This window comes from Rhodnius prolixus, unplaced genomic scaffold, assembly GCF_049639745.1.
Source record: "Rhodnius prolixus isolate KJV_2025 unplaced genomic scaffold, Rpr scaffold_40, whole genome shotgun sequence".
NCBI classification, from domain to species: Eukaryota; Metazoa; Arthropoda; class Insecta; order Hemiptera; family Reduviidae; genus Rhodnius; species Rhodnius prolixus.
The window spans coordinates 461,235-473,170 of record NW_027411620.1 but is presented as its reverse complement, the minus strand read 5'-3'; the positions used below and the strand labels follow the sequence as shown (position 1 = coordinate 473,170).

General features: G+C 40.8%; 1 protein-coding gene across 1 annotated transcript; it reads left to right on the top strand.

Annotated features, from left to right (window-relative positions):
- The first annotated feature begins 10,699 nt into the window (after positions 1-10,699).
- LOC141457634 (uncharacterized) lies at positions 10,700-11,656 on the top strand. The gene has a single exon (XM_074134838.1). The coding sequence runs from the start codon at positions 10,700-10,702 to the stop codon at positions 11,654-11,656; it is 957 nt and encodes a 318-aa protein (XP_073990939.1).
- The last annotated feature ends 280 nt before the right edge of the window (positions 11,657-11,936 follow it).

Genomic DNA, 11,936 nt, shown 5'->3' with positions numbered 1-11,936 from the left:
ATCGATTTCCTAGTAGTACCGAACTTGAAATACCCACTAATTCTCGGAGTAGATTTTTGGGCGAACATGAGTATATTACCTGACATAGGGAATCGAACGTGGACCTTCAATGATTCAGTCATGGCGGTAGAGGTGGCCCCAGCTTTAATTGATCAGTCCTCCTTAGAGGACTGGCAGAAGCCAATCTTAGAGGAACTGATTTCTAAATGGAAGGGGACCCGACCTCAGAAACTAGGGTGCACCAGCAGAGTCAAGCACATGATCGAGACAGACCACCGTCCGATCAAACAGCGCTACTACCCGGTTTCGCCACATGTTCAAGAATTATTGAACAAAGAGCTGGATGACATGCTTGAGCAAGGTATATTAGTCCCATCCAAAAGCCCATGGTCATCACCAGTCGTACTGGTAAAGAAATCAGACGGAACTTATCGGTTTTGTGTGGATTACCGGCAGGTAAACGCGGTTACGAAGAGAGATGCCTATCCTCTTCCTTTTGCCTCTCAGATTCTCGATCGGTTAAGAGATGGACATTATCTCTCGTCCGTAGACATAAAGTCGGCATATTGGCAGATCCAAATGGAGGAAAGTAGTCAAGAAAAGACAGCCTTTACGGTACCTGGTCGTGGGCTCTTTGAATTCACGAGAATGCCATTTGGGCTTCATAACGCCCCAGCCACGTGGCAAAGGCTTATTGATCATGTTCTGGGGGCTGACCTAGAACCCCATGTTTTCGAATACCTCGACGACATTGTGGTGGTGACGAACGAATTCGGAAAACATGTAGAGGTACTAGAAGAGGTATTTCGGCGACTGGCTGAATCAAAATTAACTATAAATTGGGACAAATGTCGCTTTTGTAGATCGCAATTGAGGTACCTGGGCTACGTTGTGAATAAGGATGGGTTACAAGTAGACCCTGAGAAGGTCTCATCCATTATGACTTTTCCAGCCCCAAAGTCTATCAGGCAGGTTAGACGTTTTATAGGCCTACCTTCGTGGTATCGTCGATTTGTCCCAGACTTTTCAACCATAATATCACCGTTAACCACCTTGCTAAAGAAAGGGAAAAGGTGGCAATGGAATGAAGAACAGGAAACAGTATTCATTGCCATAAAAGATAAACTTACTTCTTCACCGATCTTGACCTGTCCAGATTTTAGCCTACCCTTTATCCTTCAAACAGACGCGTCATCTTCGGGCGTAGGGGCTATTTTGTGCCAAGAGTATCCGGAGGGCGAAAAGGCGATAGCCTACGCTAGCAGAGGACTGACCGCCTCTGAGAAAAAGTTCTCGACTGCCGAGCAAGAGTGCCTGGCCGTTCTCTGGGCAATAGAGAAATTCAGACCCTACTTAGAGGGGATGGAATTTACGGTAGTCACTGATCACATGGCGCTTAAGTGGCTTAATAATCTAAAAGATCCACAAGGCAGGCTAGCCAGGTGGGCTGTGAAATTACAGCAATACACCTTCCAAATCCGTCACCGACCGGGGAAGTTAAACGCGGCCGCTGATGCACTTTCAAGGGTTGAGGAGGATGCCGAGGTGACGGCAATAGATTGCACTGGCCATACAGACTCCTGGAACCGAGATTTGTGCACTAAAGTCAGTACGCGACCTGATGAGTACCCACTATGGAAAGTAGAAGGGTCGAAACTGTACAAGAGAATAGTGGATCGAAGGAAAATCTTGGGGGAGGATCATCCTTGGAAGTTAGTGGTGCCAAAAAGCGAAAGGAAGAAGCTGTTATTCGACTTCCATGATAGTTCTATGTCAGGTCATTTAGGTTCCTACAAGACTTTTCAGCGACTGAAGGAAGATTATTATTGGCCAGGAATGGCTGCAGATACAGCGAGGTACGTTGCTAGGTGTCCGACCTGTCTCGCAATGAAACCCTCTCAACAGGGACCAGCAGGGTTGATGGGAGGGCAGAGAGTTGCGGAAAGCCCCTGGCAGGTAATTACTGCCGATCTAATGGGCCCACTTCCCTTGTCCACTAAATTAAACACAACGACTGTCTGCAGTTACCGTATTACTTCGAATAATAAGCCTCACTTCTTATTAAAACTTAATGGTCGTAAAATAATGGTTCGCCTTAAATTCAAAATAAATCATTAAAATATTAATTCCGTTGATCTGCCACGTCCCAAAAATGATAACAATTATTTTCTTAAAGAAACATTATCTTTAAGTATCATAGAATTAATAATAAAACAAAAATAATTAAGTATTAAATAAAAATTTGGCCTGTGTAATTAATGCCAAAATTAATGGTAATGTTTTAAATTAATGTATAAATTAAGTAAATTTGCCATGATTATTTTGTACAAGATATGTAAATTAATTTCAACTAAATAAAATTTGAACTCCTAAACATGAAAGTCAGGAGTTATTCCGCATCCATCGATGGAATCAAAATATTATTTTAAAAACTAAAGTTAATAGAGATTTTATAGTACACCGCTCGCTCGGTTGTTTTGTCGGTCTATTTATCTTATGTATTAAAGTCCTCGTTTGGCTTGTAGCTTGACTATTTTGGTAGGTCTCTTCAGTGTAAGTCACTTCACCATTACTAAACTAGCACTTTGTGACTATACCAAAGCCAAGAAAATGGACCGGCAATTTTGAATATGAAGATAGTGTAACCCCCAAAACAACTAACTTTTTGTAACTTATTAGAATTAACATTTCGCTGGCTCAATATTAGTTTGTCTGTAGTCTTAGACCTGTTCACTTCGTGTAGTCGTTTACTGTGTTTTTCACATAGTTTATGCGAAGTTTTTGTCACAAAAATTTGCATGTGTTTAGAGTTGGTGACGAGGAACCCTTATGCAAAATTTTTAAAAAATCTATCGAAGCGTTTCTGAGTTATTTTAGATTGAAAATTACGATTGAATTTATAAAAAGTGTAGTAGTGTGTGACTTATCTATCTTGTATTGGAGTGGGGTTGACTGGAGTGTATTGAAGCGCATCGTTAGTGGGAGGTGTGTACAAACAAGATTTAAAGTATTTAAACAAACTTTATTTACTTGTGTTTATTGACATTTATTTTATTTTCTCCAATTTTGTTGGCTCATACTTTTCTTTCTTTCTTCCGTATTAAATAATTATTGTTTTAATTAAAATTTTTGGATTAATTTTATTTGAACACCGTGGTTGTGTTAATGCCTAACACAATAAAAGAACACTTGCCTATATTAGGGAATCAAGACACTCCGACTAGAGTTAACAAAGTTATACCTAAAAGATTACGCTCTTCTCCGGAGTCATCTGGTGCAGTAAGTCTAAAAAAAGTTAAATCTACTAGCGACATGGCAGAGATACATAAAGAAGTAGGAAGAATGTCTGGAAAGGATTTGTTAGAGCAAATTAGTTCTCTTATTGATGGAAAACTCCTTGCAAGTAAGGATGACATTGAGTCAATTAAAACTGAATTATTTGAAATTAAAAAGGAAAATCTGAGTTTGAAGGGGGAAGTTGAATCGTTGAGAGAGGAAATAAAGAAAAGAGATATTAAGTTGGAAGCATTAGAGAACTTCACTAGGAGAAATAATCTGCTTTTTAAGGGAGTTAAAGGAGATAGGGGTGCGGAGAAGGAGACAATTATTAAGTTCTGTAGGGAGGTGCTGGGCACGGAAGTGTCAGACTCGGTGCAGGAGGCTTATAGAGTTGAAACATCCTTTCCTATGATTAAAGTTGAGTGTGCCGGCCAGAAGCAGGTCCTGGATATCTTAAGGAACTCAAAAAGGCTTAAAGGAACAGGGTTTTTTATTGATAGAGATTATTGCTGGGAAACAAGAGTGAAGCGTGGGAAACTGTTTAGGTGTAGAAAGGAGTTTCTGCAGAAAAACCCGGGTCTGAAAATTAGAATTGTGGCGGACACACTAATAATGGAAGGTCGCCGATTCAAGTGGGATGAGAAAGAGGGGCTAAAAGGCGCCAGTGAGGAGGATCAAGAATGGATGGAAAAACTTAGTGCTGAGAAATGAGAAGAGCTCGTCTGTCGGAATCATCTTCGTAATAATTCAAAGGCTAAAACTTTAAATATTTTGTCGTACAACATTTCTGGTTTAAAAGGTAAAATGGATAACAATTTATTTCTTAATTTTGTAAAGTCATACGATATTTTCATTTTATTGGAAACATTTGTGATGAAGGATAATATTAATTATTATGAAAAATTTTTCTCTGAGTATAAATTAAGGTGGTTATATGCAAAAAAAGTATTTAATAAAGGACGAGCAAGTGGTGGCGCTCTTTTGGGCATTAAATTGAATATTGTGTCTAATTTGGTTTTTTTTTCAGATGTATCTAACAGAACAGTAATTTCTGTTAGAAGTTCTAATTTAAATCTTGTAATAATTCCTATTTATTTGAACTGGGCTTCCTGGGATGAAGAACTTGCTAGTTTATCGTATTTTTTAGACAATTTATCTAATTCGAAATTTATGCTAATAGGGGATTTTAATGCGCGAATGGCAGATAGGCAAACACTTCCTGATGAGCTTGTTATTATGAATCCCATGTGTAGTCGTGTTAGAAAGTCAAAAGATCTTGTCTGTAATGGAAATGGGCTTAAAGTTTTGGACTTGTGTGATGGTTTAGGCTTGTTGATATTAAATGGTCGATTCCCAGATGATTCGGAGGGAGAGTTTACGTTCATAGCCGGAAGGGGTAACTCAGTGATTGACTATTGTGGTGTATCTTTTGACTATATACAATTTATTAAGTCATTCACTGTTAAAACAGAAATTTTCTCTGATCATCTACCGATTGAATGTAGTATCGCTATTGATATATCTAAAGATGAAACCTGCGAGTCGCGCTTGTTCCTAGGCTATCTTGGCGCGATAGCAAACTTAATGTTTATAGAGAAACGTTGACAAGTCTTATAACAAATATCGATGTTCTTCCCGAAGACCCTCAGGAAAGTGTGAATTTACTAACGGGTCTTATTAAGAAATCTTGTCATTTACAGAGCTCTAAAACCCTAATGAAAATAGTCCGGCACAAGCCTTGGTTTGATTACCAGTGTCTACAGTCTAGAAAGAGGGCATTTAAGTTGTTAAATTTGTTTCGCAGGACCAATTCTTGTATAGTTAAAATAGCTTATTGCGAAGCCAACAACAGTTTCAACCTACTTTGTAAAGCAAAGAAGGAGCAGTTTTTTCTTTCTATAAATGAGCAGCTGAAATCCGTAAGGGATTCCAAGCAATTATAGACTTTAATTAATCACCTAAGAGGTTCCAATTTTGCCTATAATAATAAAATTTCATTAAGTGAGTGGGTTGCACATTTCCGATCGCTGCTTAATCCCTCCTCACATCCCTGCCCGACTGTATGCTGAGCCTTGTGTTATGTCTCCTACCTTGGACGCCCCTTTCTCCTATGAAGAACTACATATGGTAGTGTCTAATCTAAAAAATAATAAATCCCCAGGGTACGACAGAGTTAGTTACGAATTTTATAAGTATGCCCCTACATCTTTTCTACATAAACTGCTGTCATTGTATAACTATATTTTTGAGTCTGGTACAGTGCCCCTAACATTTTCAAGATCTCTAATAGTTCCGCTGCACAAATCAGGAGATGTGAACAGGGTGTGCAACTATAGGGGCATTTCTTGTATTGATTCTATGGCCAATATTTTCTCCAGTCTTCTCTTGCGTCGCATTGAACCCTTTGTCAAAGACAATGACTTATTAAGTGAATGCCAGGCTGGGTTTAGGCGAGGTTATTCTTCCCTGGATAATCTTTTTATCCTAATCAGTGCTGTTAACATCACGTTTGCTCAACCCAGGAAAAAGCTTTATTGCTTTTTTGTAGATTTCAGAGCGGCATTTGACAGTGTTCATCGCTCCTCCTTGTTTCTCAAACTTTTTAATATTGGGATCTCATCCAAGCTCTTCTCGGCTCTCCAAGCTCTGTATTCAAGATCGGAATCGGCGGTCAGAAGCAAGGACGGGGTGTCTGAGTTTTTCTCTGTTGGTACTGGGGTTAGACAGGGTTGTGTCCTCAGTCCTCTTTTGTTTTCTATATTTCTAGATGATTTGCCCCCAGTGTTAGAGGGTGGAGTCCGACTAGGAACCACTAAGGTGAAGGTACTATTGTATGCTGACGATGTCGTCCTAATGGCGGATAACCCGCTTCTCTTACAGAGAAATATAAATATTTTGGAAACATACTGTAAGCAATGGAACCTACACATTAACCTTAGTAAATCTAAGATCCTAGTTTTCCGTAGAGGTGGTCGATTGGGATCTCGTGAGTGCTGGAGATATGGGGGTCAGAAAATTGAGATCGTAAAAACCTACAATTATTTGGGAATCACACTGTCCAGTCGGCTCTCCTTCTATGAACATTTTAAGAGGAAAATCTCAGTTGCCAAACTTGGTATTAATACCACGTGGGCCAATGTGATTTCGGTGAATGATGCGCCATTGCGGGTCAAATATCAAATTTATAAGACTGTATCTCGGGCAGTAGCATGTTATGGTGCTCAAGTGTGGGGGCATGAACAATATGAATTGTTGGAGAAATTTCAAAGATACTTTCTTAAAAAGTTGTTCTCTCTTCCTGCCTGCACTCCCAACTATATGCTGCACATCGAAACTTCCCTAGATCCGGTTTTTCTCTTCACATTGAAACTTAATATAGGTTATTGTCTTAATTTGCTTGAATTACCTGACTATCGCTTGCCTAAGATAGTGGCCATGGAAGTAATTAGGCGTAAATTATCATGGTTTTCTTCGTGGATTAGTTTATCCCAATTGCATGGTGTACACTTTGACTCATCAATCCAGGATAAATCCGTATGGTCAAAGCAACTAGGCTCATTAATTTCCACTTTAACACGTTTTTATAGGAAAGAATCTCTTGAGCGTGCTAAAAATTCTGATAAGTATCTATTGTATCGAGCTTTAATAGAAAACAAGGAAGATTTCGGTACTCATTGCGGGTTGAACTCAGTGACTTGTTTTAATTTATCTGATCTGAGTTTGTGGTTTAAACTCAAAGGGGAGCTCTTAAATTTAAATAGAGTCCCGTGGATGGAGAGGGATCCGGACAAGGAGTATTGCCAGGTGTGTAATCTTCGGCAGCCTGAGACTCTTTATCACTTTCTTGGGGAATGTCCAGCATTTGTTGACTCGCGAAAAAGGTTCTTCGGCTCTGATCTCATTTCTGGTAGATTTATTGTTGAATTGTTTTCCACATCAGATCGGTTATTGCTTAAATTTGCTCGTCATATTTGGGGCATAAGAAATTTAAGATTGTCAAACTAAATATCGTATGTACTCTTCACATAAGGAATGTACACTTTTTTAAGCAGTATAATTCAGAGAATTTAATAATTTTTTTTTTCTTTCTTTCTTTCTTTTGTCTCTTTTTGTCTCTTTTTATTTTTATGTGATCTTATTCATTTCCTTTTCTATATATTTTTTATATCTGTATTTTCTTTGTTTTTTGTGTAGAAGTTTCCTAATTTATATTTTACTTATTACATTATTGTAGATATTTTAATTTTTTTTACTTAAATTTACATATTACTTTGCTTCAATTGCAAATAGTTATTTTATTTTTGTATGTATTTATGATATTGTATTTAAGACAAACTCCGGCAGACGGTCTAGCCATGCCTATTGTACTTATTTTTATATATTAGTTTTTGTATTTATTTTCTTTTGTATAAATAAAGTACTATTTAAACTAAATTAAACAGATGGCTGCTAGTGGTAGGCGACTATTTTTCAAAGTATTCCATATTACTTCCGTTGCGGACCGCCACATCCAATAAGATAGCAAACTTGTTGGAAGAAAAAGTTTTTCTGAAGTTTGGTGTTCCCCAGATAATCATCTGTGACAATGGCGTACAGTTCAAAGGTCGCCAGTTACAGGAAAAGATGCAAGAATATGGGACAAAGACGTGGTTCACCAGTCTTTATCACCCTCAGGCGAATCCCACGGAGAGAGTTAATAGGGTAATAAAAACCATGATGTCGTCTTATATACGGGAGAACCATCGCCATTGGGATAAGGAGCTATCAAAACTGGAATTCGCGATAAAGACAGCAGTACACGACGCCACCGGGTACACTCCCGCATACCTAAACTACGGCCGAGAACTGCCCAGGACCGCGTTTGAGTATGAGAGGGACCCACCGGATGAGACCAGCGGTGAAATAGGTCTGAATCGCGAACGACATATGGAAAAGCTGAAGGCGATGCCAATCCTTTACAAGGAAGTCCAGGACCGTCTCGATCGCGCTTATGAAAAGGGGCAACGCGCTTATAATTTAAGAAGAAGGCCTGTGGAATATTTAGAGGGGCAGGTAGTATGGTGTAGAACCCATCCACAATCCGATGCTTCATCTTACTTTTCGGGGAAGCTGGCACCGAAGTTTGTCAAACGGAAGGTGAGGAAAAAGATTTCCTCTGTAGCGTACGAACTTGAAGACCCCTCAACAGGAGTATTTGCGGGGGTATGGAGCGTAAAGGACCTTAAAGAACAACCAGTGAAAGAAGAGTCCTAGTCCCATTAATTCCTTCCTTCGTTAACTTTTCTTTCCTAGGTTGTCGCTACATTCAAAGTTAATAAAAGTTATTAATCAGGCTATTTCTCGTTGTGCTATTATTTTCTTTCCTAGGAAGGAAGGGAGAATGTTAGGGGTTAAAAAGAAAATAATAGCTAGGTCAGTCAGTCTGGTGGGAGAGAGGGAGGCAGTGATTATTTGAACAGACAAAAAAACCGAAATATATAAATAAATAGTAATATTTTTTTGTTGAGAGGGGGGTCAGTCATTTGTAATGCACCTCTTAATGAAGTGAATTTGATTTTGTGTAATAAAAAAAAAAAAAATTAGGCTTAGTAATAGTTGGAAAAAGAAAGGATTAGAAGACCAAAAGTGAGCGGAAACAAAAGAAGAGAGAAAATCCAGGAGTACAGAAGGCAGTGGGAGCAGATGAGAAAAAAAAAGTTGCGAACCGAACAGAGTTGGTTCTGACGCTGGCGAAGTAAATTGAGCCTTTGGATAGCTGGTGAAGAAAAAGTAAACGAAAACTCGCTTGCAGGAGGATTTATCGTGTACCGAGAGAACGAAAACTCTAAAGGCGTACAGGCAAGAGTAGAGAACCACGTGTCTGCCCAATTCAAGTTGAATTTAAAAGGAGCGGTGAGTGAACCCCAGCGCTGGTGGTAGCAAAGGTAATGGAGATTGGACAATTTGACAAAGTTTGAATCCGTTATTATTCTGAACTGAAGTTTTTTTATTATTATTATTTAAATTTATTTATTTTTCTTATTAAATGTATACAATGTGTTGAAAATATTCTTTGGTCAGCTGGGCCCATTAATTTAATTCCAAGCTTTGTTTGTATAACTAATATAATATTCATGTTCAAGAATTGCTAACCAAGCATTATATTTTCTGTTATAGACCATAAAATAGCCTATTCTGATATTGAAGTGAGTACGACCTGCTGTAGCTGGTGCATTACACGATGACTGATTGCTCCGTAAATCTAAATTAAATTAAATTCCTGCTTCCTTATAGTTACTGTTCTCTCTTTTACTCCAGCCAACCTACTATTCCGGGTATTGGGGGTTTTCGCTGCTGTACCCCCAAGAACCTACTCTTACCAGCCCATAAACATCCTCTCTCCCTACACCTTTTGTTTAATCATTTATTATTTTATTTTCTTTTATTTATTTTCATTTATCCCCTTGAAACCGGTACTTATTTCACTCGAAACAACAGCGTGGCGCTCAAGGCAACTATAAACCGCCCTTCCCCACCCCTTCTTCACTGAGCTAGTGGCACTGCTTTGCCTTCTCCATCGGGGAGCGTAACAACCATAGCTCTCGCCTGGATAACCGCTACCCCGCCTCCACATTGGAAGGTGTTTGTAGGCAATAGAGTGGCTGCCATTTTAGAAAAGGTACCCGCTTCCCAATGGTTTCACGTCCCCGCCTCGCAGAACCCTGTTGACTGTGCCTCACGTGAGCTAGAGCCACAGGAGTTGGTAAACCACCACTTATGGTGGGAAGGCCCTCCTTGGCTAAAATTAAATCCTGAGTCATGGCCCCTAGGACAAGTAAGTGCAGATCTGTCTGACCCAAATGTGGGAGCAGAAATTCGCTCCCAGGCTCTTAATGTATCGATCGCAGCCTCCTCTCCCAAGGATTGGGAGTCCAAGTTTTCCAGTTTGCATACACTTATAAATGTAGTTGCCTGGTGTCTAAGATTCGCCCACAATGCCTGAAATTCAGCCCACCACATGTCAGGCCCATTAAAGGTCAAAGAACGCGGTGAAGCCTTGCGTGCCCTGATTATTCGAGCTCAGCGACACTCATTTTTAGAAGAAATTGAAGATGCCCAGTCCTCCAGACCTAAATTACGCCTGGTCAGAATTTTAGGCTTATTCGTACATACCGACGGAGTATTGCGAGTTGGAGGAAGATTAAGACAAGCCAATATCCATGAGTCCAATTAACACCCGGCCCTGTTGCCTCAGCAACATCCCCTTACGGCCCTGGTAATTCAAGACGCTCATGTATCCAATCTCCATGTAGGCCCTACCACCACTCACGCTTTTCTCCGAAACAGATACTGGATTACTAAAGGAAAAAATGTGGTTCGACGTCAATTGTCATCATGTAATAAATGTTTCAGCATTAAACCATCATCTTTCAACCCTATCATGGGTCAGCTACCTCAGGGAAGAGCCAGCGCCTCACCACCCTTCACGACTACTGGTATTGACTACGCAGGCCCCTTCATCGTAAAAATTGCGTCACTTCGGTCCGCCAAGGTCCTCCAATGCTACCTCGCTGTCTTCATCTGCTTTTCGACAAAGGCCATCCACTTAGAATTGGTCACTGACCTCACGACTCAGGTCTTTCTAGCCGCCTTAAACCGATTCATAGCCAGGCGAGGCATGCCTAGTCACATATGGTCTGACAATGGTACTAATTTTGTTGGCGCTACCAGAAGACTTAAAGAAGTATCTGCCCTGTTAAATGATTCCCAGTGTCAAGAGTCGATCCTACGAGAGTCCGGAAGAAGAGAAGTCGAGTGGCACTTCATTCCACCAAGAGCACCCCACTTCGGTGGCTTATGGGAGGCAGCGGTTAAGTCCACGAAACGTTTGCTGAAAGTTACCTTGGGCCTGCAAGAGCCCACAATGGAGTGTTTTCTCACCATTATCTGCCAGGTCGAGGCTATTTTGAATTCACGACCTTTGACAGCCCTTTTGTCGTCGCCAGTCGATCTACAAGTCTTAACGCCAGGACATTTTTTAATTATGCGTCCAATGACTGCTCTTCAGACTAGTGACTCCCTGAATCAACGCACCGCCCTCAAATCTAAGTGGGCAATGACCCAATTCACTGTTGGCCAGTTTTGGAGACGATGGCATCGGGAGTACCTCCTTGATCAGCAGGCCATGATCAAATGGCATTCGCCCTCTTTCCCAGCGGCAGAAGGACAAATAGTCATGATTATGGCCGACAACCTCCCTCCACTGCAATGGTCTCTAGGCCGGATCGTCAGACTCCACTATGGACGAGACAACGTCGCCAGGGTGGCCGAGGTTAAGACTACTTCCGCACTGATCAGCCGGCCTGTCAGGAAGCTGTGCCCGCTCCCGAACCAGTGAGTGGAACTCTGGCGAGTCCACTGCGGGGGAGGATGTTGGATCCCCGAACAAGGGTCCCCCCCCTGACTCGGAGTTGTGTCTTGTGCGCCCTGTGTCAGATGGCTGAACTGGAAAGCTGGAGGGAGAAGGGGGGACTTGGCGTACGTGACCAAGGACATGTCGGCTTGCGTCTTGGTAGGAGAAGGGGACTATTCTCTATCAGTTGTTCTGGACTTGACGAGGGTTTTGGTTGTTTTTCATGTGTTTGCCTGTGTCTGTGTGCTTAGCATCGCAATATACT